The 27,728-nt window shown below is 38.9% G+C and overlaps 1 protein-coding gene and 1 pseudogene across 10 annotated transcripts in view; both read left to right on the top strand.

The window, feature by feature from the left end:
• Positions 1–27,728, top strand: part of ASPH (aspartate beta-hydroxylase) — a 223,839-nt gene that overhangs the window by 171,725 nt on the left and 24,386 nt on the right. For 9 of the 10 annotated variants that reach the window (XM_074386682.1, XM_074386681.1, XM_074386687.1 and 6 more), the window contains one exon: positions 4,734–4,871. The exons of the other annotated variant lie outside the window; for it this stretch is intronic. In XM_074386682.1, the coding sequence (XP_074242783.1) occupies positions 4,734–4,871 (138 nt within the window). The remainder of the gene's footprint in view (positions 1–4,733; positions 4,872–27,728) is intronic. 10 annotated transcript variants of the gene reach the window in all.
• Positions 16,954–27,712, top strand: LOC141581427 (NADH dehydrogenase [ubiquinone] flavoprotein 3, mitochondrial-like; annotated as a pseudogene).

Genomic DNA, 27,728 nt, shown 5'->3' with positions numbered 1-27,728 from the left:
GTTGTCACTAACTAATTTATCTTTGGACATTTCAGGTCCAGGGCAAAGACAGATAAAGGAAGTCTGTGATTTATCTCACATCTTAGATGAAAACAGCCCTTATTTCAAGGGCAAAAAGTTCACTACTACACATTTGTTGAGGGCTTGGGATTTGAATGTCTGGGACTGTTCTCCCAGCTTAATTATCATGAATATGCAAAGAACAGCACAGTTCTTGAACTTAAAATGTTCAGAAGGATTCGTCCTTACAGGAGAAGATAAACAAACCTGTAGAAACTCCATGTTAGTATATTCCCAGTATTAGTGTAGAGTCCGACTTGGCTGTTGTGCTCTGAGTTGGCATATCAGGAAGTAAACACCGTTCACGTTTTTATGCCTAGAGCACTGTTCCAACTCTGAAAGGGGACGGACCTGTAAAAGCAAAGCCATAGCCTCTGTGCTGTGGAGACTGACAAGAAAATGCATTTTGAGGAAAAATTTTCTAACTGGTCCATTTAGTGTGGTCAGGAAGAGGGAGGGCAAACCATGAGAGTCTTGCAGCAATTCGGTTAGCTGTTCTTGGTAGTCCCAAAACTTCCAAATCCACATTCTAGCTAGATTTAGTCTCCTTCTTCAAGTCCCCATTCTCATGGCTCCTGCGTTCTCAGTGTCCCACACAAAGGCACAGAGAAAACTTACTTGTCTTTCTCTAAACCATTTTTCCTCCTAGGTTCCTTCTGTTATTCAATGACATTCCCATCTTTCCAGGATCAAGATTTTATTTTTCTATTTTATTTTATATTTTAAGACAGTCTTGCTCTGTCACTAGGCTAGAGTGCTGTGGTGTGATCTTAGCTCACTGCTACCTCTGCCTCCCGGGTTCAAGCGATTCTCATGCCTCAGCCTCCTGAGTCGCTAGGACTACAGGTGTGTGCCACCACACCCAGCTGATTTTTGTGTTTTTAGTAGAGATGGGGCTTCATCATGTTGGCCAGGATGGTCTCGATCTCCTGACCTCATGATCCCATCTGCCTCAGCCTCCCAAAGTGCTGGGATTACAGGAATGAGCCACACTGTGCCAGGCCTTCAGAATCAAGATTTGAGTAAACTTGAGCTGCTCCCACTCCTCCTCACTCCCGTCCACTCAGGGCCAGTTGTGGAGATCCGGCTTCCTCGCATAGTTGGCATCCCCCTCATCTTCCCTCTTGCGCAGTCAGTGCTAACTCCAGTCTTTGTCAACTGCCACCTCAACGATAGCTATAAGAACCTGCTTTGGTCTCAGTTTCTTGCAAGCCACCCTATGCTCAAAAAGCCTACCATGCAAAATAAAATAAAGTTTTGTTTGCATGCGATTGCATTTATAATCCTTAGGCAAGTTGCAGTGGCTGTTCTCATAGGCCGTATTGGACAGCAGGCTCCAGGAAGAACATACCCCAGCTGGAGCTGCTTATGACAGCTCATTCCACAGACATGGCCTGGGCGTTTCTGGGTTGCAGTGATCCAACGTACTTTCTCTCTCCTTGTCTCTCTTTCTCTCACTCTGTCGTGTGTGTGTGAACATGCGCCCACATGTGCATAAAAACCACACATAGCAATGACTGGAAGAAAATAGAGACAACATTGATATAAAACACATTTATAAAAAGATAGACTGGGTGTGGTGGCTCACGCCTGTAATCCTAGCACTTTGGGAGGCCGAGGCAGGTGGATCATGAGATCAAGAGATTGAGACCATGTTGGCCAACATGGTAAAACACCATTTCTACTAAAAATACAAAATGAGCTGTGTGCAGTGACATGTGCCTGTAATCCCAGCTACTCAGGAGGCTGAGGCAGGAGAATTGCTTGAACCCGGGAGGGTGGAGGTTGCCGTGAGCTGAGATTGCACCACTGCACTCCAGCCTGGCGACAGAGCAAGACTCCGTCTCAAAAAAAAAAAAAAAAAAAAAAAAACCCAAAAAAACACATTTAACTTCTTAAATGTGGCCCAGGGGCTCTTCCCCTGTTCCCAGGGCCTCCTGTCTATTTTAGTATTCCTAATTACATATGGAAAATTACTGATTATACAGGAAATAGAGAAATTTTCAGAGGATTCTAACCTGATTTTTGATTTTATAGCAATTTTTATTGTAAAGTAGATGTTTTTTTAAAAAGCAATCTTGCAGGGCCGGGTGCAGTGGCTCACGCCTGTAATCCCAGTACTTTGGGAGACCAAGGTGGGCAGATCACAAGGTCAGGAGTTCTAGAGCAGCCTGACCAACAGGGTGAAACCCTGTCTCTATTAAAAATACAAAAATTAACTAGGTGTGGTGGTGTGCACCTGTAATTCCAGCTACTCAGGAGGCTGAGGCAGGAGAGTTGCTTCAACCCAGGAGGCAGAGGTTGCGGTGAGCCAAGATCATGCCACTGCACTCCAGCCTGGGCAACAGAGAGAGACACCATCTTAAAAAAGAAAAAAAAAATAGCAATCTAGCTGAATTCATCTGTCTCCTGTGTCAAACATAATTAAAGGTGATTTTAAAAAAAATTTCTGCTATATTACTTTCACAATTTTGTTTCTCCTAAAATTTAAATGGCAGGAGAATGAACAATTAAGAGTACTACTTGAGGCCTTATTACTTACTTTGAGTGTCAGAAAAGACCCTATAGATAGTTTAAACATGCTATTGTAAGTAATTTGCTCAAGCATCTAGCACATTGAGTGCTAAAGACCAGGACTAAAATCTAAGACTTCTAACTCTTGAACTAGATCTATAATGTTTGCTGTTTTTATTTTTCTACAGTAACTTTTTTTTCTCACTATTCTAGCAGTACACTTAATCCTTAAAATGAATTATGATGACTCAAAAATGGTCTGTCAGATTTTGGAAAAACACAATCTGTTGTCTTTAATGTTGTTGTTCACTTGTGCACTGAAAAGCATAGGAAATAAAATTCTAAATTTAAGTTGGACCAAAATAATCACAATAGTCAAATTAATTTCAAAGGTACATGCTATTTTTTAAAAAAATTAAATAACAATTAGCCATTTTAACTTTCTGGTTTTTAAAGGAATTCTGGCTACAACTTACATGTATTGTAAGGAAAATATTTAAGAATGACATCTATGCATTCTTAATTTCAGATATGAATAAAAAAGATAACTAAATAAAAAATCATTTTTATAGTTTTTGCTGAGTGATAAAAATAGGAGGAAAACAGAATAAGTTTCCAGGAGCCCCAGATCCTAGTTCAAAAGATTTAGGCTTCATAGACGTCAGTTTCAACATTTGTAAAATGGAAATATTTGGGGTTATTGGAAAGATCAAATGAGATAACACATTTAAGGAAAGTAGTCAATGTAAAGTGTTGCTAAAAGTACAAGGTGGTATTGCTATTCCCCTTCATTTTTCTAATGAAGGAAAATTTGAAAAGTTAACATTTTTTACATCTAAAGCATATCTGGTGATTTACAAAGAAGATATTCAAGTTACTATTAAGTGCTTAATTTTATTAATCGAAAATACATTTGAACTCTCTCTGTAAAAGTAATCATTAGATCAGGTTTGTAATAATGGAGGGGATAATATTAAGTGCACCATTAGAGGCCAGGCGCAGTGGCTTGCACCTGTAATCCCAGCACTTTGGGAGGCTGAGGCAGGCAGATCACCTGAGGTTAGGAGTTTGAGACGAGCCTGACCAACATGGAGGAACCCTGTCTCTACTAAAAATACAAAAAAATTAGCCAGGTTTGGTGACGCGTGTCTGTAATCCCAGCTACTCAGGAGGCTGAGGCAGGAGAATTGCTTGAACCTGGGAGGTGGAGGTTGCAGTGAGCCAAGATTATACCGCACTCCAGCCTGGGAAACAAGAGCAAAGCTTAGTCTCAAAACAAACAAAAAGGTGCACCATGTGCACCATTAGAAAACCTTCCATTCCACAGACAGTGGAGCATGCATGGTGCAGGAAGCACTGGACTGGGCTCCTTGGAGAGCATATGGTGAGGACGTCATTTAAAGGAGCCATAAAGAGCATCATACTACATAGCCAGCTGTCCCTGAAAAGGCTAGTTTTGAAGGCAAGTAGTATTATGTTACAGCTAGCCTAAAGCCACACATGATATCCCTTATGGCAAAATATATATTTATTATGAACAAAAATTCCCACTTTAAAAATATAATATGGGCTATCACTTATTTATTGCCTACTGAGAAAATTTTCCCCTTCTGTCTACTTAATTTAATGGAGGGTTTGCACCCTGTCGCTTTGGGTTGACCTTCTTAAATGTGGACGTAGAAAGTACATACGAAAAGAAGCTGTTCTTTATTTTAGCATTCCGATTCAGTAAATGCAAATGTCTTTGAAGGAATTATTAAAATCATAATCTTTTTTAAAGGAAACATAAAACAAATGAAAGCTAAGATATTAATATAGTCCCCTTTGGTGTCTTATTTATGCATTCAACAAATAAGTGCTAGACTCCCTGCTGGACACTCTGAGGGAGACCAAAATGTGTAGGGCATGAATCCACTATCCATAGGGACTGCAGCCTAAGAGGGAAAAGAAAATGTACACGTTTATTATATAAATAGGTCATAATCAGAAACCCAATGAAATAATAATATTTTCACCAGATTTTAACAGATTTGGGTACCTAGCAGCAAGCTCTTTATTTAAATGTGTCAAAATAATATCTTATTTTTAATACCTTCAATTTTAAAATTAAATGCTCTGTTAAAAGAACATTTTGGAGCACATTCTTTCTGTTCCTTCAGGCATATAAGTGGTACGAGCTTGGGCACAAGAGAGGACACTTTGCATCTGTCTGGCAGCGCTCACTCTACAATGTGAACGGACTGAAAGCACAGCCTTGGTGGACCCCAAAAGAAACAGGCTACACCGATTTAGTAAAGGTGGGAATAACTTAGATGTCATCCTTACCAGATCTTTGTCAATTACCTACTTAAAATCAGAGAATGTTTATCATAAAAAGGAATGTCAAGGAAGGGAGAGATTTTATTTCTAGTGACACTTGCAAAATATAATGGAAAAAAAATTATCATCTCATTAACCAAAAGTTTCATTTAGGTGAGGAAGGGAATTTGTGCAGAGTTTAGCAGTTCTCAATCTTTTTGGCCTTAGGAACCTATTATACTCTTAAAAATTATTGGCTATCCCAAGGAATGTGGTTTACATCTACCAGTGTAGTTATTAGACATTAAAAGTGAAAGAAATTGTATCTATATTTATGAATTATTTAAAAATAATCTCATGTCAGCATAAATAACTTTGAAAAATAATTATATTTTCAAAACAGAAAATGTAATAAGATTGAAATTTGTATTTTTACAAATCTTTTTAGAGTCTGGATTAATAGACAACAGGAGAATCCTCACACGTACTTCACACATGTACCTATTAGTGCTGTGATGTCACACCTCATGTAGCTTCTGGAAAACTCTACTGTGTGCCCAGAAAAGAATGAAAAGAACACATAATATCTTTGTATTATCAAGAAAATAGTTTTGATCTTGCAGACCCCCTCAAAGGGTCTAGGGAACTCTCAGATATCCTTGGACCACACTTTGAAAACCACTGGCCCTGCAGCTATCGAGAGAAAACACAATTATAAATATTTTTAGAAAATGCTGTGGCATTTAGGGAAAATAAATGATTCTAACTTAATAGCTAAAAAAAATTGGAAGGTTTTATATAGTAGTTAAACCTGAGCTTTAACACTCTACTTGGTGACTTTGATAGGGGCTGGTCTTGGGAAGCCCCTTCTTCTTAGACTCTGTCATAAAATGGGGCTCACAGTTAAATAACTCATAATTTCAATCATGTTGTTTTCACTCAAAATGTAAAAACTTCATGCATCTTACAGGTTAGATGGGCTTCAGGATTTTGACCTCAGACTCTAATTGCCATTTATATATGGTTTACGTAAGAAAATATATTCTGATGTTCATACAATTGATTGCATGTGTAGGAGGCAGGAAGGAAGAGAAAGAGTGCCAAAATACTGATCATGCTAGAATCTGGGGGATGGATGTATGGAGGTTTGTCATATTGTTCTTTTTTCCTTATATGTTTAAATTTTTCATAATTTTTTCTTTAACATCTAAAATGAACGATATCTCTAAGACTTACAAGACTTCATTGATTGATTTGGTCTACTTGGGGAAAAGAGAAGTTTCTATGTACTTAGATGATGTCTTACTTGACTGTGTTTATTCTGTATGTCATCATAAAAGCACACTTTATAATCCTCATAATCCAACTGTAAAGTAGGCTGCCATTGGTTAGCCTTTGAATATTTTATAGCTCAGGGAACCGTGGTATGGTGACAGTTAATGCAGATTGATTTTTAAAAGTTCCATATCCAGATTAGAAGTAGTACAGGAACAACATCTTCCTTGGTAGGGCTGCTACATTTAGCACTGTCAGGTTTTTTGTTGTGTTTTTTTGTCAAATTCCACCTTCCCTCAGATTGGATCCCATTGAACTCTTCTGATTCTGCTTTACTATCCAGTTTTTTTTTTTTCATGATGTCTTTGCGGCTTTATTTCTCTCCTGTACCTTTTGGGATCCTTTCACATTCAAGACACAGAAATGCAATTCAAACAACAACATAGCTGGAAGCCTGGCAGTAGGGCAGACTTCAGGGGTGATATAATCAAGGGAAGATGTTCTTGGCTCTGCACTTCCTCCATGGTCAACTTTGTCCTTGTGCTAGCTGACTGCAGGGTGGCCGCCAGAAGCCAATGGAAGAGAGGGGGAAAGAATGACATTGCTGAGCCACCACCCCAGCCCTAAATGGCCTTCTGGAAACCTCCCAGCAGACCCTCTTCTATTGGTGAGAACCATTTCTCATGGGCACTCACAGCTACAAGAGAGTCTGAAACACCAGGCGGCTGGCAACAGGCTGAGGCAGCCAACTTCCAGGAGGAGAGAGAGTGCCTCTCCATCATCCAAGGACCAGTAATATTTCCCTTCAGTCTTACTGAGCCAATTTAAGCCAAATTTCCACTCTGGATGAATTACTGGCAGAGGGCTATGAGATTATTCTCAAACCAACGGATGAACCCCTAGAGCCAGGAAAGGGCTAGTTTCCTCCAAATCAAATAAATGGTATACCTGGAGGAAGGTGGATGCTCAAAGTCAGGGTTTTGTTAAGAAGAAAGCAGCATGATTGATGTTGTGAAGGCGTCCACTATGCGCTGACATGGACCCAAACATTGTTCTTTGCTCTCTGTCCTCTTGTTCTTGCTGTTCATTTTCTAAGAAATCTTCTCCACTGTGGTTTAACTGCTGTGAAAAATTCTACCAAATCTATGCTCCCCAGATGGATTTCTGACGCTTTCTAGTCTTATCTTCAGCTCTATTAAAACATGAACATTCAGTGTGAAAATTAACTCACCATGTAACCCGTTGGTTAATATCCGTTTCCAGCTTTACCATTTTGGTCAGTGTCTTAGTCCATTTGGGCTGCTGTAACAAAATGCCATAAACTCTGTGGCTTATAAACAATGGAAATGTATTTGGGGAAGTCCAAGACCAAGGTGTTAGCAGATTCAGTGTCTGGTGAAGGCCTGTTTCCTGGTTTGCAGATGGTACTTTCTTGCTGTGCCTTCACATGATGGAAGAGAGAAGGCAGCTCTCTGAGGCTTTTTTTTTTTTTTTTTTTTTATAACGACAATAATGTGACCTAAATCACTTTCCAAAGGCCCCACTTCCTAACACCATCACATTAGTGGTTAGATTTCAACATACGAATTTGGGGTGCACACACATTCAGCCCAGCAGTCAGTGACCCAGCTTTAGTCTGCCTTTATCTCTTACTACTTCCTTTTACCATCCTCATTCCAGCCAAAAATCTTCCAACCACCAGACCTTCCCATATGGTAACACTCTTTCCTGGAGAACTCCTTCTTTTACCTTTCTCCTTTCCTTCTATATTCCTGACAGCCAATTCCTATTTATCCTTCAGATGTTATATAAATTGTCACTTCTTCTAGGAGTATCAGTCCTTTGCATAAAGCCAAAAGCACTTTCTTTTTAAATAGCACACTATATTCTAAAGTCTCTTAATTCTCTGAGGTTGTGTTCTAAGATGACAGGGACCATGTCTCTAATATTTGATGGGTTCTCAAAAATTAGGTTCATTACATGACCTTCTATAAGCTTTCTTTCCTCTAGTTTTTTAAATATATGTGTTACAAGCCCCAGGGAAATAAAAATCTCACTACTAAGCATTTCTGATGTATAAAAAGTTGCAACAGGCTGGGCACGGTGGCTCATGCCTGTAATCCCATCACTTTGGGAGGCTGAGGCGGGTGGGTCACGAGGTCAGGAGTTCGAGACCAGCTTGGCCAGCCTGGTGAAACCCCATCTCTACTAAAGATAAAAAAAATTAGCTGGATGTGATGGTGCATGCCTGTAGTCTCAGCTACTTGGAAGGCTGAGGCAGGAGAATTGCTTGAACCCAGAAGGCGGAGGTTGTAGTAAGCCAAGATCATGCCATTGCACTCTAGCCTAGATGATGGGGCGAGACTCTTACTCGGGGGAGGGGGGGGAAGAACAAGAAGGTGCAACAGTTGGTATCCTTGATTTTTTTTGTGAGGAAAATTCTCCCTTACTGCACTGTACCAGGATAGGAAGGCCTAGAGAGAAGGAAAACTCTCTCTACCTGCTATTTTAGGAGCAAGGGACAAAGGCATTCTTTTTCTTGAAATTGTTACTGCTTACGAGTGAAGGATATTTAGAATGTTCTCAGTTGCTGATGAAACCTCAAGCATTTAATTGCTTATAAAACAGTGAGCAATGAGGCAGAACATCAGAATGGCAGAGGGAATGTCTTCATAAATCTACCCTTCCACAAAAGCACTGAGAAAAATTGTTCAAATCAACTTTAGAACTCTGTACATTAACAAAGATATACAATAATTAGAGGAATATTTATTGAAGAAAAGACTGCTGAAACTCAATAAGAATAGCAGGGTTGGTGGGATAGTAACTTCAACTGCACCCACCTATTCTTCCCAGCTCCAAGGTAGTCTGAAAACTGGCAGTCTCACAACACTGGAGCTGTGAAACCCACTGCTTTCCAGGCACTAGTGAAGCCACGTCAAGTTTTTAGTATCTCACAAAGTTCCATACCCAGAGCATTGTCACCATTCTAAACCTCTCTCTTGCTACCTGGAAAGCCACATTCTCAGGACATTGTTATTATTTTTAGTCCTGACTTGTAAGAAAAGCTCTATTTTCAGGCTATTAGTCAAAACAATCATTGGCAGGTGCTTTTGTTTGTTTGTTTGTTTGTTTGTTTTTGCATTACAAGTGCCTGGAGCAACTACAGATAAGGCTACAGGCAGTAGAGATTTTACAAAATTAATCCAGAAAGTCAGTAAAAAAAACAAATAGCAACAATGATAACAAAAATGAATAACAACAAATTTTAGGAGAGGCACAGAACTGATTTCCGGAATTGCCACATTATATTATCTAAAATATGTCCAATTTCAACAAAAATTATATGACACACAAAGAGGAAAGTCTATATATACCAAGAAAAGTGTACAGTCAATAAAATCTGTCCATGAGTAGCCCTGATGCTGAACTTACTAGACAAAGGCTTCAAATCAGCTATCATCACTGTATTTAAGTAACTAAAGAAAACTATGTCTAAAGACTTAAAAGAAATTATTATGATGATGTCTCACCAAATAGAGAATTCCAATGAAGAGACAGAAATTATTTTTTTTTTAAAAAAAAGCAGATAATCTGGAGTTATAAAGTACAATATCTTAAGTTAAAAAACTCACTGGAGGGGCCCAACACCAGATTTAAGCTGATAAAAGAAATAATCAACAAATGTAGAAATATATTTCTACATTTATAATCTTTAAGATTATGCTGAGGAACAGAAGAAAAAAAAAGAATGAGGAAAACAACCTATAAGGCACCATCAAGTGTACCAGCGTATGTGTGATGGAATCCTCAGAAGGAGAAGAGAAAAAGGTGGCAGAAGGACTATTTGAAAAAATAATGGCCAAAAGTCTCCCAAATTAGATACAAAGCATCAAGCTATACGTTTGAGAAGCTCAATGAATTATAAGGATAAACTCAGAAACATACCTAGGTACATCACAGTCAAATTGTCAAAATCCAGAGATAAAATGAGATCCTTTTTAAAGTTTATTTTCATTTTTATTTTACTTTTTAAAATTCTAATCTCAAATTTACAGTCATACAAAATGAGATTCTTGAAAGCACACAGAAAGAGGACTTATTGCATAAAAGGAACCTTTCTTTTAAGATGAACAGCCAACTTGTCATCAGAAACCATAGAGGAGAGAAGGCAATGGATGACATCCAAATACTGAAAGGAAAAGACTGCCAACCAAGAATTCTACATCTAGCAAAATTAAGACATTTTCAGGCAAATAAAAACCTGGATAATTTAATGCTAGGCATTGTTTTTTGCTCTACAGTAAATAAAAAAGGCAGTTCTTCAAGTTGACATAAAAAACACCAGATGGTAATACAAATTCACATGAAGAAAAAGAAAAATCATCACTATAAAATAACTACATGAGGAAACATAAAAGAGATAATATATGTATTTTTGTTAGCTTTTTCTTCCAATTTCAAAAACAATGCATAAAGCAATTTCAAAAACAATACATAAAGCAATGCATAAAGCAGTAAATGTAAAGTGTGTGTTTATGGACTTATGGAAACATGTAATTTGTGTGATAATAATAGCACAAAGGAGAAAGGGGAACAGATTTTGTTGAAACAAAATTTCTTTATGCCCTTGAAATTATGTTAGCATTAAACTGAACTAGATTGTTTTAATTAAAGGTATTAATTATAGTACCCAGGGCAACCACTAAGAAAATAACTAAAAAAAAGTAGGGTAAAATTAACAGCAAGGTAATTAAATGGCACACTAGTAATATCTATCTGTTGTAAAGGAGGAAGTAATGGAGGAACAGAGGAACAACAATAACAAAAAGGAAATGACATTAAAAATGAATAACAAGATGGCAGACTTTATCAGAAATTACATTAAATGTAAGGAGATGAAATACTCCAATCAAAATAGAGATTAACAAAATAGATTTTTTAAAAAGTGATCCAATTCAGGCACACATGGAACGTTAACCAGGACAGACTATATCCTAAGCCCCAACAAGTTTAAAAGCACAGAAATCATACAGAGCATGTTCACTGACCACAAAGGAATGAAATTAGGAATCATCAACTAAAAGTTCTCCTGTCCTCAAAATCTGTTTGCTTGCCAGTACCCCACTACTGCCCTCAAAGTTACTGACTTCTGCTTATATATCGTTTCTCCTTCTCCTCTTTGATATCAAGTATTTTATTAAAATTCTTATTTCCTGGGGCTTTTTTCCTTTCAGCCCTACCTGTCTTAAACTCTGCTTTATTTAAGAAGAAAAGCAAGGCCAGAATGTTAATCATAGGGTCCTCGGTGTATGGAAGCTTAGTGTGGGTGGCATTGCATGGTTGCAACTCCATGCTGTGTGATTGTAGTTTGAGAACTATATTTTGTAGAAATTTTAATTTATGACTTAAAAAAAAAGTGACATCAAGATGACTGCTTGTCAGTAATGACTGTGACACTGAGAGAGCTGGCTGTGTGAGGAATCCCAGAGTTCACTGACCTTTTAGTTGACAGACCCTGAACATCAAGATATTCTTCTGTCGTAATTTTCAAATTACAGATTGGACTATTTGGGTCATAGAGTATCACCTAGGTATTGACATCTTAAAGTGGAAACCCTCTAGATCTGGTAATGCAACATTTCGCCAAAATACTTTTAGAATAATTACCCAGAGTCTGGCCCTTGAGTGACTGTTAACTACCATAGACAGCACATTTCCCTTTTTAATTTTTTTCAATTCTTATTTTCAAAATTATATAGATGGGGTTTCACCATGATGCCCAGGCTCGTTTAGAACTCCAGAGCTCAAGCAATCCACTCATCTCGGTCTCCCAAAGTGCTGTGATTTACAGGCGTGAGCCACTGTGCCTGGCCTGATAGCACATTTTCATTCAACTTACTCTTACTGTATATTGCAGTGAGATGTAGAGTGCCGTTTTCTTGAAGGCAGGGGACAGTGTTCAGTAAAATGCATCATGTGTGTTTTTCCCATTTGTCGAATTGTCATGGTTCTCCCTTATATTAGTCCATCCTTGCATTGCTATAAAGAAATAAATACCTGAAACTGGGTAATTTATAAAGAAAAAAGATTTCATTGGCTCACAGTTCTGCAGGCTGTATAGGAAGCATGGTGGCTTCTGCTTCTAGGGAGCCCACAGGAAGCTTCCAATCACAGGAAGCTTACATGGCAGGAGCAGAAGCATGAGAGCTGGAATCGGGGAGGTGTTGCACATGTGTAAACGACCAGATCTCACAAGGACTCATTCACTATTATGAGGACAGTACCAAGAGTGATGGTGCTGAAGTGTTCATGAGAAATCTGCCCCCATAGTCTAGTCTCCTCCCTCCAGGCCCTACCTCTAACATTGAGGATTACAATTGAACATGAGATTTGGATAGGGACACACATCCAAACAATGTCACCTCTCATTTGCAAATATAATTTGGCAACTCTAGCTCTAGCACTAGGAGTTTGGAGAGGCTATTCAACTCAATGAAAAAATTAGAGAAAAATATTCCAGTAGAGTTTTCTCTTTTCGGCTTATTTTCCTTATAATTGAATTTTTAAGGCCCCAAGTTGAATTCTTTCTTCTGAGTAGGTTGTTGCCCAAATCACAACTACAAAGTACCAAGTGCCTTGGGTTATTTACATAGAAATGGAAACAAAAATGGATTAAGGTTTTTGCTGTGGTAAAAACAGAAAAGATCTCTTATAGTTAGAGAATAGCCATCATAGCTTAACGGTTTTACTCTTCCCTCTTCAGGATTAACTATTTGATCCAACTATTTGATCCACACTAATTTAGACGTAAACACATATTCATAGAAAACATTATAGTTACATTGAAAACGACAACCAATAGCAACTGAAAACTGTTAGAGTAGGTGGCTAGTCAGGTATGAGCAGTGCAGGAGAGGGACAGACACACACACACACACACACACACACACACACGGAAGTGTTGGGTGACCATCCCATGATGGTCCCGCGGTTGTTAACTTTTCTGGAAAGTAATAATTGGTCACAGCTGGCACCAGGGAAAGGCAGTCTCCTAATAGATGGAAAACACCTGAAATTGATCAGCAGCTTCCCAGTAAGGTCTCAGCAGTGGGGAGAAGTAACCATAATCCTGGAAGTATAACCCCAAGCTAAGAGGTCGAGCCAGGCATTTGGCCTCTCTTCCAGGTGTCCTTCCCTTCCTTCCTTTCCTTAGGGCTCTAAAGCTTTTTAACAAACTTTCCCTCCTGCTTGAAAACTTGCCTCAGTCTCTCCTGCTGCCTTAGGCCCCAAGTTGAATTCTTTCTTCTGAGGAGGCAAGAATTGAGGTTGCTGCAGACCCATACAGATAACTACGACTGGTAGCATATGCATATATGACATGTAAATACATGTTTATAAGGTATAATATGTATACAAATATATATTTAAAAATGTGTATATGTATTTATATGTGTATACATATAAATATATGCATATTATATAAATATAATATGTATATAAATATAATATAGGCTTAGATGGGTAAAAAGACTTGCCCAAAGTGTCAGAGCTGACAGCAAGCTAATATATACATCAAAAAAATATATATATATATATTTTGATATGCAGTTTTACTCTATTGCCCGGGCTGGGGTACAGTGGCATGATCTTGGCTCACTGCAACCTCCACCTCCCGGTTCAAGTAATTCTCATTCCTTACCCTCTCAAGTGACTAGGATTACAGGTGCTCACCACCATGCCCAGCTAATTCTTATATTTTTAGTAGAGATGGGTTTCACCACGTTGGCCAGGCTGGTCTCAAACTCCTGACCTCAGGTGATCCTCTCGCCTTGGCCTACTAAAGTTCTGGGATTATAGGCATGAGCCTCCACACCTGGCCTAAAATATATCTTTTGTATTTGTTTGTCCTGCTACCTAACTCTGCATTCATCACTGAGAAAAAGGAAAGGTCTTGCATTCTTTCTCAGTTTTTCGAGCAGCTTCTTGGGTATAAACAAACAGCATCACGGATAGATTTGCCTTTCTTCACACCGTAGTTTTATTGCAGTTGGAATAGTGCCTAGTAATACTTTGCCAGTGGTCTGACATAGTACATTGGAATGATTGATTAGAATAGCACTCTGTCAACTTTCCTTCAGACTGTGGCTTTTATTAAGAAATCCACTGTGTATGAATGACTTTGCCTAGACAAAAATAAGACTTACACAGCACTAAATTAGTGGTTCAGCATTTCTAAATATCTGAATGTTTTCACTGGACTGCTTTTGAAATGAAATAGTTTGAGAAAGAAGCAAAAATGTCAGATTGATAGTGGAATCAAGCTGTAAATTAAGAGGATTAATAGTTTATATAATTTACTTTTATGTAAAAGGAAATATAATATCAAGAAGTACTGAAAGCAGTTTCTTAAGATTAACACAATAGCTTAGCCTTATCTTTCTACATCAAACTTTAAACTGTTTGGGTTCCGATGACACTTTCGCCAAAGATGACAACAAAAGGAAAGTTGGAGTGTGTAGTTTGATAATGACATGATTTAAAGGTGAACTTTTTAAAAGGGATCCATAATTAGAAACAGATTTGTTTTGCTGTCAGCTCTGACACTTTGGGCAAGTCTTGTTACCCATCTGAGCCTGTTTTTTTTTATCTCTAAATTCAAAACAATTGCCTCAGCTTCTCTTCTCCCATGAGGATTTATAAGGCTCAAAACACACAACAAAAAGAAACCCTCCATCATGTGAGCACTTAACAAGAGTCCAGACAGCTGAGGCAACAGGGGGGCCTATGATGAATTATGGCAGTAGAGCAGAAGAACACAATGTTTTATATTCTTTGAGTTATTTCATACAAAGAGGTTTTTTGTTGTTGTTGTTCCTGAAAGCAAAATCAGTGAGTTTACATTATTTGTCAATGTGGGGGAAAAAAAAAAGACCTACAAATTGTCTTTATCTCTAACCCTCTTTGGGAACTCACACAGCACAGTGTTTGATATTTCAGAATAATTGCAATCTATACCTGTAGATTGGTACTCCATTTGGGGTTCTAAAATGTTTAATTCAGTAGGTCATGGTTTGTCTCAATATGCTACACAGATAGATGTCTCAAATGTGCATATGTGCTTGGGGAGGCTGAGGCAGGAGGATCACTAGAACCAGCCTGGGCAATGTAGCAAGACCCCGTTGCTACCAAAAAAAAAAAAAAAAAATTAGCCAGACATGGTGGTGTGCACCTGTAGTCTCAACTACTCGGGATGCTGAGGCAGGAGTGAATTATGATTGTGCCACTGCACTCTAGTCTGGGTAACAGATCAAGACCCTGTCTCTTAGGAAAAATGTGCATATGCACATACACATTATAGGCTTGATCTCTTTATCAAGCAATTTGTTGCTTATGTCCACAGAAAGTTTCAGCTGCCTGAAATTAGGGACTGTGGGGCTGCTACTCTAGCATCACTCACTCAGGAGGTCCCTCAGCGTACTGTTCCTAGCAGGTACGTGGGATGTGAAGAGAGCTCCCATCTTCCCTTTACCTTCTCTGACTGATAGGGCGGACTGGCTTCCCTGCCTGTCTGACCAAATGTATGAGGAATATGGGTCTCCCCTGCCATCTGAGTCCTTGAAGCCCTCAGGCTGGTTGTTTATCCCGGCAACCTGGACTGTCTTTTCTCCTTCCTCTCAGGAGAAGCAGTCCTTTCTCTCTCACTCCCTAAAATGAGCAAAATACAGTTCTCCAAGACTCTCCTGTTGCCCCAGTGCTAGGTGGCTTATGTTACCCTCTTCCTTCAGCAAGGGTGCTGAGAGGCTGAATTCACAGACAGCAGCCAAACTTTATGTAACAATAGAACTTTGACCCACAACCTGCAGTAGCCTGCCCAGGAAACCCATCCCTTATCTACAATAAACAGCCCAGGAAACCAGCCTGCTCTAAGTCAGACTTGCAGGAAGCCAGAATTCTGTCTCTAGTAACAATCCAGGAAGCTACATAATCACTCTGTAACAATCAAATAGCCCTGTATAGCCAGGATTTGATTAATAACTAATAGCTTCTCTGAATTTTGTCCACGATTCCAACTTAAGACCAACCAGAGAAAGCCAAATACACACCCTCCTCTAGCCTCGTAGGATGTCCTGCTTCTAGTTAGCCACTTCCAGCTTCCTCAGGCCAACAGCCCCCACTCAGAGCATGCCTGGAGGCTTCTCTTCTTAATACAGCTTTCCTACTTGTCTGCCTGCCTTTAGAATGTCTGCCAAAACACAAGTGACAGTGGCTGACTCCCTTGGTATAGCAAGCTTAGAATAAATAGCCTTTGTGTTTCACACTTTACTGACCTTTATTTCCACAATAAGAAATGTCACCTGTTGGCCGGCATGGTGGCCTGTGCCTGTAATCCAGGTACTTTGAGAGACTGAGGTGGGCACATCACGAGGTCAGGAGATCAAGATCATCCTGGCTAACACGGTGAAAACCCATCTCTACTAAAAATAGAAAAAATTATCCAGGCATGGTGGCATGTGCCTGTAATCCCAGCTACTTAAGAGGCTGAGACAGGAGAATCACCTGGAGGTGGAGGTTGCAGTAAGATGAGATCATGTCACTGCAGTCCAACCTGGGTCATAGAGCGAGAAAGAGAAGAAAGAAAGGAAGGAAAGGAAAGAAAGTAGGGAAGGAAGGAAGGAGGGAAGGAGGGAAGGAGGGAAGGGAGGGAGGGAGGGAAGGAGGGAAGGGAGGGAGGGAGGGAGGGAGGGAGGGAGGGAGGGAAGGAGGGAAGGGAGGGAGGGAGGGAGGGAAAGAAGAAAAGGACCACCACCTGTTTTCTTTTATCTGTGTATTCAAACTTGAAAAACAAGGAGATCTAATCATCAAAGTGCATTAGGACCAGTGAGAGATCACTTCTTTAATGCTACCAATTTCCTTAGAAGTGTTTTCAGAATTATGGCAAAGAGAATTTGCTGCAATAGCCTTAGAGTCACATGGTGTTTGATTTAATAACCTCAGCACCCAAGGTGATGCCCCCCATCCTGGGATATTGTTTCTAGGGCAGATTATACTGCTGCTCGTCTTACCATGTTTAGAGTATAGGCATGTTTTGGCTAAAATCTAAGCAAGCTGATTTTATCTCTAAAAAAATAAGATACATAATTCCTCAAATAATAACAAGCATATTCTTAACCATTAGACAAAATTTAGTATACATTATACTAATGCACAATTGTTATCAATTCATTCTAACTCCATTTTAATACATAACATAGACTTTGCCAAGAATAGCCTTTGATCACATCTTTTTTCTTAATGTAGAGTCAGAATCTTTCAAGGAATGTATAAAACTCTGGGACTTTTCTCAATTTTCAATGTCTGTTTTCTTAATGCCTCTTTTTCTTAACAGCTAGTCGCAGTTACTTATCCAATCTTGCTTATGTTACACTGAACCCCAAGAGTTGTTGTTTTGTTCACATGTTAAAAACAGCTCTTCCTGCATTTCTTCATAACTGTTTTATTTTGCTCCTGTAAATTTACTTTTTCCCACGTTGATGTGAATATATTCTTGATCTCCTTCCATCTGCTGTTTGCTTTTATAGCTAGAGCTTTTTCAAACTTGAATCTGCTTAAGTGTTATGGGATGAACTGTTGCTCCCCACACTTCTACTCTGAAACTCTACTCCCCGGGACCTCAGAATGTCTGACTGTTTTAAGATACTGTGTTTGGACCTGTAAAGAGATAGTGAAGTTAAAAAGAGGCCATTAGGATGGGCCCTAGTCCAATCGGATTGGTGTTCTTATAAGAAGAGGAACTTTGGACACACAGACACCCAGGAGGCATGCACACCATGTCATGTTGGTACAGTGAGAAGATGGTCCCCTGTAAGCCAAGGAGAGAGGCCTTAAAGGAAACCGAACTTGCTGACCTTGATCTTGGACTTCCACCTTCCAGAACTGTGAGAACACAAATTTCCGTTGTTTAATCCACCCAGTCTGTGGTGCTTTGTCACGGCTGCCCTAGCAAGTTATTACCATTGGTGACTTTCCTTTGTAACGCTCCTTACTGAGCAATGTGTGCTAACTGCCTCAGCCAAAACATTTCTCTGAATGGTCCTATTTTCCTACATAGAAGAAAATATTTAAAGCTCAGTTAGACCAATTATGATTGATTAGAACAAAATTTAAATGATTTCGTGTCAAGCTTCAAGTATCACTTTTATCATCATCCGAGCATGTCATGGAATTGAGGATATACTAACCACGTGATGCAAGGAAAGTGTATCAGCCAAGAGGCAAAAATGAATCAGGTCGACAAGAAATCAATGTATGGATTAGCAGAGTTTGATTCAAAATGTAAAGTATGATGCTGATAATTTTTTTTAACTTTCTACTGTATATCTCTAGCATGTGGAATATCATTAATTTAAGTTTGATGATCTTCTAAAAATGTATTTGAAAGATTGGTAAAGGGTTTTGCATGCTAATAGGATTTTCTTTCTAAGCATCACTAGGCAGATTACATATTACAAGATTTGACTAGTCTAGGAAAAATGGAGATATACGGTAAAACAAAAATTCAACTATTAGAGACATGGAAACTCTCTCTATTAGAGATATATGGAAAATATGAGTGAAGAAGGATTAAACAAAGCTGAACACATGTGTTTAACAGACCCCACCTGAAAACTCACTTAAATGACAATACAAGAATAAAATTGTACAATGGTATTTTTAAAGGGAGACAGTAGCAGGTGAACAGTGTCAGCATGTAATTTTGAAAGTGGAAAACAGAAGCACATGATTTGGCAGATCCAAGACAGGAACTCTCGTAATTATAGAGAAGCTTCCAAAGAAGAAATTCAAGGTACCTGGTACTATAGCAACTCAAGAAACTGCATGGCCTCAAAGAATAGGCTTATCTATGCTGACATTTTAGGATCCCCAGTTAAAAAAAATAAATAAATAAAAATAAAAATAAAAAACTGTCTTGACAATGCACCCGACATGAAGGACTGTCAAACACAGGCTCTGCTCTTTCACCAGATGTCCAGTTGTTGCCTCAGTTTTATGGAACTGACAGGCAAGAATCACCAAACATTAAAGAGATTTTCTTTGTGTGATGAGGATGCAGAGGAAAGGGAACACATGTACACTGTTGGTGGGAATGTAAACTGGTGGAGCCATAATGGGAAACCATGTGGCGGTTCCTCAAAAAATTAACATGAAAGATGAACAAAAGCACTCGGCCCAATGGCCGGGTGTTCAGGCACGGGTGTGCGCTCAGCTGCCATGGCCCAGCCTAGAGCACCTGCTGTCACTGCCATGGTGGCCCCGCTTTTGCTGTGACAAAGACGAGTCGGGTGCTGAACACTATCCTCCCCGAAGCCCATGTGTTTCAAGGACTTTCTTGTACAGTTTCTTTGTCTGCGGAATCAGGGAAAAATGGAAAGGGTCAGCCACAGAATCCCAAGAAAAAGTTCACCAAAAAAACCAGCCCAATGCCTGCTGAGTCATTTCACAACACTACCTACAAGAACCTCCAGCATCATGACTACAACACGTAAATCTTCTTAGACCTGAACATCGACCTCTCAAAATTCAGGATGCCTCAGCCCTCCTCAGGCCAGGAGTCACCTCCACACTGAGGGCCCTCGGTGTGAAGATGAACCTTGCACTGTCTCTGCTACATCCTGGAGTGCAAAAATAAAATCCACTCAAGAGTCACCAAAAAAAAAAAAAAAGAGAGAGAAAAAGAAAGAAGAACAAAACAAAAAGAATGATGTAGCTCGGTGGAAATCGAGAAAATGTAGGGAACAAGAGAAAAACCAAATTATACCTCTACTATACTCAGAGCAATAAGAGAAGATGTGTATCTGTAAAGCCAATATGGGAAACTATAAAAAGGAACAATTGAAGACCTGGAAAGGGCTCTCGGAAATTAAAAAGTGTGCAGAGATAAGACTTTAAAACAGTATTAGAAGCTAAGTTAAGGAAATCTCCCAGAAGGAAAAACAAAAAGGCAAAGATGGAAAATAGAAAAGATAGGATGATTAAAGGCTCAATTTAACATAGCTAACATTCAGATAAAAGGAATTCTGGGGAGAATAGGTGAAAAATAGAGGAGAAATTAATAAAATTAGAAGATCGTTCAGAATAGAAAAAAAAATGAGTTCAGGTTGAAGGGTGCCACTGAGTGCCCAGCCTTTACATTAAGGCATATTGCCATGAAATTTCAAGAAATAGGAAGAAGGAAAAGGTCTTAAAATCCTCCTCATCATCATAGCTATACTTGCGTATAGCGCAAGCACTTTGTACATGTTTAATCCTCTCAGGAACTGTTGAAGGAAGTTTTAGAAAGTAAGGCACAGAGATAACTGATTTGCTCCAAATCACACAGCAAATAAGTGATAGAGTCAGATCTCCAAACATGCAGTCTGGCTCCAAATTTTATACCCCTAAGCACTGTACTATCCTGACTCGTAAAGCTACTAGAGAGGGAAGTATAGGAAGGGGGAGAATCTAGAAGGCATCAGATTTCCCAGCAGCAACACTAAAAGTTATAATGTAATGGACTAATCCTTTCAAAATTATAAGAAGATGTTCATCTTGGCAATAATTTCATGGATATGACACCAAAAGCAGAGGCAGCAAAAGCAAAAATAAACAAGTGGTACTACAGCAAACTAAAATGCTTCTGCACAGCAAAAGAAACAATCAACACAATGAAAAGCAATCTATGGAACAGAAGAAAATATTTGCAAACTATATCTGATAAAAGGGGTTAATGCCCAAAATATGTAAGGAACTAATACAACTCAATAGCACAAAACCGAATAACCCAATTTAAAAATTGGCAAAGGGCCTGAGTAGACATTTTTCCAAAGATATACAAAATGGTCAACAGGAATAAGAAAAGGTGCTCAGCATCACTTATCATCAGAGAAATGCGAATCCAAAGCACAATGTGATATCACCTCACACCTGTTAGGATGGCTATTATGAAAAAAATGAGGTAACCTGTTGATAAGGCTGCAGAGAAAAGGGAACACATGTACTCTGTTGGTGAAAATGTAAATTGGTACAGCCATAATGGAGAACCATGTGGAGGTTCCTCAAAAAATTTAAAATAGGCTGAGTGCAGTGGCTCATGCCTGTAATCCCAGCACCATGGGTGGCCGAGGCAGGTGGATCACAAGGTCAGGATTTTGCAACCAGCTGGCCAGCATAGTGAAAACCCCTCTCTACTAAAAGTACAAAAAATTAGCTGGGCAGGGTGGTGGGTGCCTGTAATCCCAGCTATTTGGGAGGCTGAGGCAGGAGAATCACTTGAACCCAGGAGGTAGAGGTTGCAGTGAGCCAAGATTGCATCATGGCACTCCAGCCCAGGTGACAGTGCAAGACTCCGTCTCAAAAAAAAAAAAAAAGTTAAAAAATACAATCACTATACATTTCAGCAGTCCTGCTTCTGATTACATATCTAATGGAAATGAAATAAATAATTCAAAGAGATATCTGTACCCCCAGATATTTGTTCATTACAGCATTATTCACTATAACCAAGATATGGGAACAACCTAAATGTCTATCAACAGGTGAATGAAGAAAAACTGTGATATATAAACACAATAGGATATACTCAGCCTTTAAAAAGAAGGATATCCTGCCATGTGCAACAACATGAATGAATCTGGAGGATATTATGCTGAGTGAAGTAAGCCAGATATAGAAAGACAAATATTGTGTGATATCACTTATATGTGGCATCTAAAAAAGTCAGACTTACAGAAGCAGAGAGTAGAGCAGTGGTTGCCTGGGGGTGGGGAATGAGATAAATGGGGAGATGTTGGTCAAAGAGTACAAATCTTCAGCTGTAAGATGAACAAGTTCTGGGGCTCTAATATACAGCATGCATGGTGCTGAATGTGTTAGTTTGATTGTGGTAATAATTACAGTGTATATCAACTCATTGCCTTGTTCACTTTGAATATATTCAATCTCTCAACTATATATTTTTAAAATAATATCATAGGAGATAAGAAAAAAATTATAAAACAAAATTATTTACTAACAAAATTAATTTATGACCTAAATACCTAACCGTACATACTCAAACCTTCAATCAGGTATAAGAGCTTGAGGCACTTTTGGAATTCAGTTTTACCTGCGGTGTGTCCTTCCTCAGGAGCAACTAGAATCCATTAATTAGGGAGCTCAGTACCAGGCAGAGGCCAAGGGGAATTCCCCGGTCATCATTGTCTAGCAAGTTCAGACAGCAGCTGATCCAGATCAGAGCAAGGCAAATGGCTGTGTGAAGGTTATCTTCAGAAAAAGACAAAAAAGCAAGGAAGTCATCAATTTATAATGTTTTTGGTAAAAGGTAGAATAAAAGCATCAAGGGATTGTATAGCACTGTTTCAGAGTTAGTGAAGAATTAGTGTGAAGTGCATTAAAAATAAAGCCAATTCAAAGGGGGCAGAAAAAAATGCTGTATGTGACATGAAGTATAATCATTACAACTCAAGTCAAGTGTCAATGATACCCGATTGTCATAATATTCTAAAACCTGAATGTGAATTCGAACTGATGTATGAAAAATTTCTGAAATTAACTATATTACAAGGATGAAGAAGGAAGACATTAAATTCAGTTGTTAACCTTCTATCATAGATGAGTGATAATGCCTCAAATTAATAAATCAAGAATACCAATATAAACTTGCTGTTTAGATATAAGCCAGTTAATAACAGAATAAATATTTTAAATAATTAGCTGGGGGTTAGACTGAGGATTGGGGAAAAGCTGGGGAAGAGACTGCAATTTTCATTATAAGACCTGTAATAATATTTGACTTTATTTTTTAGTTGAATAAAAATATTAGTAAGAAAAATAGTGTATTTTTTAGTTGAATAAAAACATTAGTAAGAAAAATGGTTACATAAAAATGAGTTAGGCTTTAGTTTGCTTCTCAAGAGAAAGGCTTTCTACAAGAAGTCAATTTTAAGAGAAGATTTTAAAAATAGAACTTACTTTAATTTGTTGTTACGGAGAAAGTACAACATCCAGGTGACATGAGCAGGCTGTCTGGGGAGATGAGGAAGCTGCTCCTAACTGGATGCAGGGCTGGGATTCAGGAGAGCTGGGCATGCTGTGGGATTCATGAGATCAGAACTGGGAAGTCCATTGATACATGCGTAGAGGGAAAAATGTAGTTAAGGGGTAACCAGTGAAGCACGTGCAGAGGTGGCTTTATGAAGCCATGTGGCACTGTAGAAAGAATCAGACCTCTGCTTTCTGAAGTCTCTTTTGCCACAAGAAGAAATGGGAATTAGGAGCTGTTGTCTTTTGGGCAGCCAACTCAAATACCAAAGAGATTATTTTCTCTTTTCAGTTTTATGAAATGGATGAATTTAGAGTCAATGGAGTAATATTTCAGAGACTTTAACAAATGTAGGCATTGTCTGCTGTTGGTGAGCCTTCAAATTTTTCGTTGAAATTCCCTAAAAACTGAATTGTTTGCCATCGAAGACAACTGGGTGGTATTACTGTAGAGAAAATTCATATTCTCTCTCCCTCTCCCTCTCTCTTACACACACATACACTGATGTGTGTTTGTGTCTCCCCCAAATTCATCTGTTGAAACTTAACTCCCAAGGTGATAGTATTAAGAGGTGGGGCTTTGGGTAATGATTATGCTTTAAGGGCAGAGTCTTCATGAACAGGATTAGTGGCCTTATCAGAGTCCCCAGGGAGTTTGGTTGTCCCATCCACTGTTTGTGGAGGCAGGTAGGAGGTATCATCTATGAACCAGAAAGTGGCCCTCACCAGAATCGAATCTGCCAACATCTTGAGTTTGGACTTCTCATACTCCAGAACTGTGGGAAATAAATTTCTGTCATTTATAAGCTACCCAGTTTATGGTATTTTGTTTTTGTCTTGAATAGACACACACACATGCGGAGTGTAATTAGGTTTGATCTTTAATTTCCTCTAACCATGTGAATATTATATTATATGATTCCTTGGTTTGCACTTAAAAACATTCTTAGGTCCCATCCCAGATTTCCCCCAAATGCCCATAAAAGCTCCTGTCACATCTTTCTGAAGTTGGATTTAAAACTTTGACTTTAAAAAATGTGTGTTTTTTAATTGAATAAAAACGTTAGTAAGAAAAATAGTTACATAAAAATGAGTTAGGCTTTAGTTTGCTTCTCAAGAGGAAAGCTTTCTACAAGAAGTCAATTTTAAGAGAAGACCTTACACCTTCAAGTGTATGTCACCAGGCTTAACTGATGGGATCTTTTGGTTTCCTCAACTTTCCCCACTTGTGAAAGATATTGAACTGTCTTTGAGGCATGACCTCTGCATGGCACTCACTGGGGAGCATGCTGCTCTCTAAGCACCTTGTAAGTACTCCCGACCAGTGCCCACAGTCACAGGTACCCAGTAAACCTCTGAGACCAGGATGCTGGGGCACCTCACAATTGCTCTTAGGCTCAAGGGGAGCAGAGCCCCTTGAGTCCACCACAGCCTGAAATCCCTGTGCCTGAGTGTGACCCTCTCCAGTAATCAAGGGGGAGATAGTACAGAGGGGTTTTGGCACCAGCCATGGTGACCACTAGACTGTGGGATTTAGGCTCATTAACCACACTAGGAGTCATTTCATCATCCCTAAGCTGAAGAAATTTCAGCTAGATTAACAGTATGGTTCCTACCCAATGTAAAATTCTATAAGAAAGCATTGAACTCAAAAGAGAAAATAAGAAGTGACTGTTTTATAACCAAAATCGACGAGATAGTACTGAGTTAGTAGTGCTAGTTAGTACTGAGCATATTTGGTGGCATATTAGGGCAGGTGTTCAGAGACACCCTTCTGTACCAGTTTGCCCCTTTTGAGCATGAGTCTGTCATCCAGTACATATGTGCCACACATAACAAGGAAAAGCCAAAACATTTTTTTAAAAAATTATTACTATTCACAGAAAAGTACCTTGGCAACATTTTCCAGGGGACGCTGGGGTGAAGAGGCAGGAAGGGCAATGTTTTATATATAAAAGATGTCTATTCTTAAGTAAAAAATGTGAAATTATACTGAGTGATGCAATCACTTTAACATTTTTCCCTAGGGCTTTGTGCCCTATTTTAGTAACAAAAGATCAGCTGTTTCCAGCCGTGCCCCTAAATCAGCTTTCTAAAGAAATAAAAGAATCTTCTAAAATACCAGGAGGGAATAAAGGAAGAGGTTGTCCTTATAAGGCACCAGTAACCTCATTTGAAAAGTAATTTCATGTGTTAGAGAAGCAATTCTCCCCTTGTCTGTGTGACAAGTTAACAAGAATCTAACAGATTTATCTAGCAACTTGAACAAGTGACAATATCCAGAGTGAGTGTTGGCAATTGAGGTGCGTTTGGGAAGATGTGAGCATACAGCAAAATCCTAGGGTGCGTTTTTTTTTCTTTTCTATGGTCCTGGGATTTTTCACATAATGGTGGTATGCTCTCAATCTGTGGATCTGACAAAGTAAGGGCTTTTGAATGACCCTTTATTGAAGTGTGGTCTTTGCCTTGTTCTTCATGAACTGCCTACTTGGGATGAAGCAATATGGAAACTAGTTGGTGGGCAGAGTCCTAAACCTGGATAAATGCTCAGGACCACTCTAAGCTGGGCAGTGGTAGTAGCAGGTATAGATGTGGTCAGACTCTGCCCCTAGTTGGCAGACAAAATGAACTCCCTTTGGCTCAAAAGTTAAAAGTCATGCAGTTCATGCTCTCTGTGTCCTTGGAAAGTGTTGCAGAACCTGTTTTTCTGCAACCAAGTCAAAGAACATTTTTTGAAAACAACCACAACTGAAAATTCTTTCAGCTGACCACCAGCGACCACCTAGCACCAACCAAGCAACCACCCAGAACCAGCCAATTAGCCACCAGAGACTGGTGAGCTGCAGCTTAAAGGCCATCCAATCAACATTCTTCCTCACTCCCAGCACCCCTCACTTGCCCTCCCCTGGAGTTTTGGCCTTTGTCATATCTTTCTCCCCAACTCTTCCTGGGAGAGCACTTTCCAACGCTGCATCTCCCTAATCTGCAGATTGCTTTTGAAAAATAAAGTTTTCATTTGGCCTGCACAAATCTCATTGGTCTTTTGTTAACAATATTAACACAAATTAATGCATACGTGTCATAAAATTATCAAATCAATATCTAACCAAAATCTGTTTCTTGCCCTAAAATATTTTAATAACTATTGTTTTCATGTGATATAAAAAGTATTCCTTTGTTTGGCTGTGGCTGGCACCATGTTTCCACACAGATGTCTGTGTCAGAGCCCTCTGGCTGTACAGCCATCCCGACTCCACATCACTTTCTCATGTGAAATCATGAGTTTACAGAGCAAGGCTTCATAAAAACAAAAACAAAAAAAACACTTTACACATTATCTCGTGCTTTTCTCTAACCAATAATTGATCATTGTGCTTGATTAATTCAAAAGATAGAGAACCATGTTTTACAAAGAAAATCAGAGTTTGCAACTTATTTTCCATTTTTGCATCAAAATCTGGTTTTGGGTTTATAACTGAGTAGTTCTAGTCCTATGTTCTTGAGTCACTTAAAATATATCTGTCCCTGATCCTTGTTGAAATCAGCTAACATGTTCCTCTCCATTCATCAATCCGTATACTCAACTATTCTGTCCACTTCTCATAGAACATAGAAATGATTGAAATTATTAACATTTCAAAATTCTAGTTTATCTGTACAGGTTTGTCTCTTTCCTAAAGTAGGAATGCTGTTTTTATGCTTGTCTCCTGATGGAAATACATCTTAGTTTACTGCTCAGATGCTTACCTTTGCCTTCTCCTCTACTCAACACATTGTCCCCCAACTCAGTGTGATGGTACAGATTACCCAGAGGATCTTCCACAGGACCTACTGTCACCTGCCTGGCTGCTCCTAGTCTCTGCTGGTCATAAGCTCCTTTTCTGGAAGGGGTTAAGGCTCCCTCATAAATGAAAAGTCAAGGAAATATTTTGTTTGGTTGAATTCTAAACACTAGTGCACATATTTGTTTTGCTTCACTGTTAATTTTATATATCAAATCCTCCAATGGACACTTTTCTGATACCATTGAATGTTTAACTAATGTTGACCATCTTTAATGGCATCTTTGTAAGAAACTCTGTTGAAAGGTGAAATTAGGTCTGTGATTTGTGTTCCAGTGTGGAGGCTGAAGTGTCACTGGAGCTTGCTACAGTGTATTGATCTAATCTGATCAACAAGATCAGCACTCTTGTTAGGTTGTGGTTTCAAAAAAAAAGTCTCTAGGCAAAACTTAAACGGTGGAGAGGATTATACTCTGAAATTTCTAGGAGTTATTGAAATCGTTATGTTGCAAAAACATTTCGTTTGGAAAAATCATGAGATTTGGTTTTTTTATACCTGTGACAAGAAGTTCCAGAGGAAATTGAAATATAAGCAATCTAGATAAAGCAAAAATTTCATTCGTTTCTGAAACAAACAAACCTCAAAAAAAAAAAAAAAATGTCATTATAAGGTGCTCCACCAGGCCCATTTTCATTTTAGTAAAGCCAGAATCTTCTCTC

This window comes from Saimiri boliviensis, chromosome 15, assembly GCF_048565385.1.
Source record: "Saimiri boliviensis isolate mSaiBol1 chromosome 15, mSaiBol1.pri, whole genome shotgun sequence".
NCBI lineage: Eukaryota > Metazoa > Chordata > Mammalia > Primates > Cebidae > Saimiri > Saimiri boliviensis.
The sequence above is the reverse complement of the archived record's forward strand: the minus strand, read 5'-3'. Positions and strand labels throughout refer to the sequence as shown.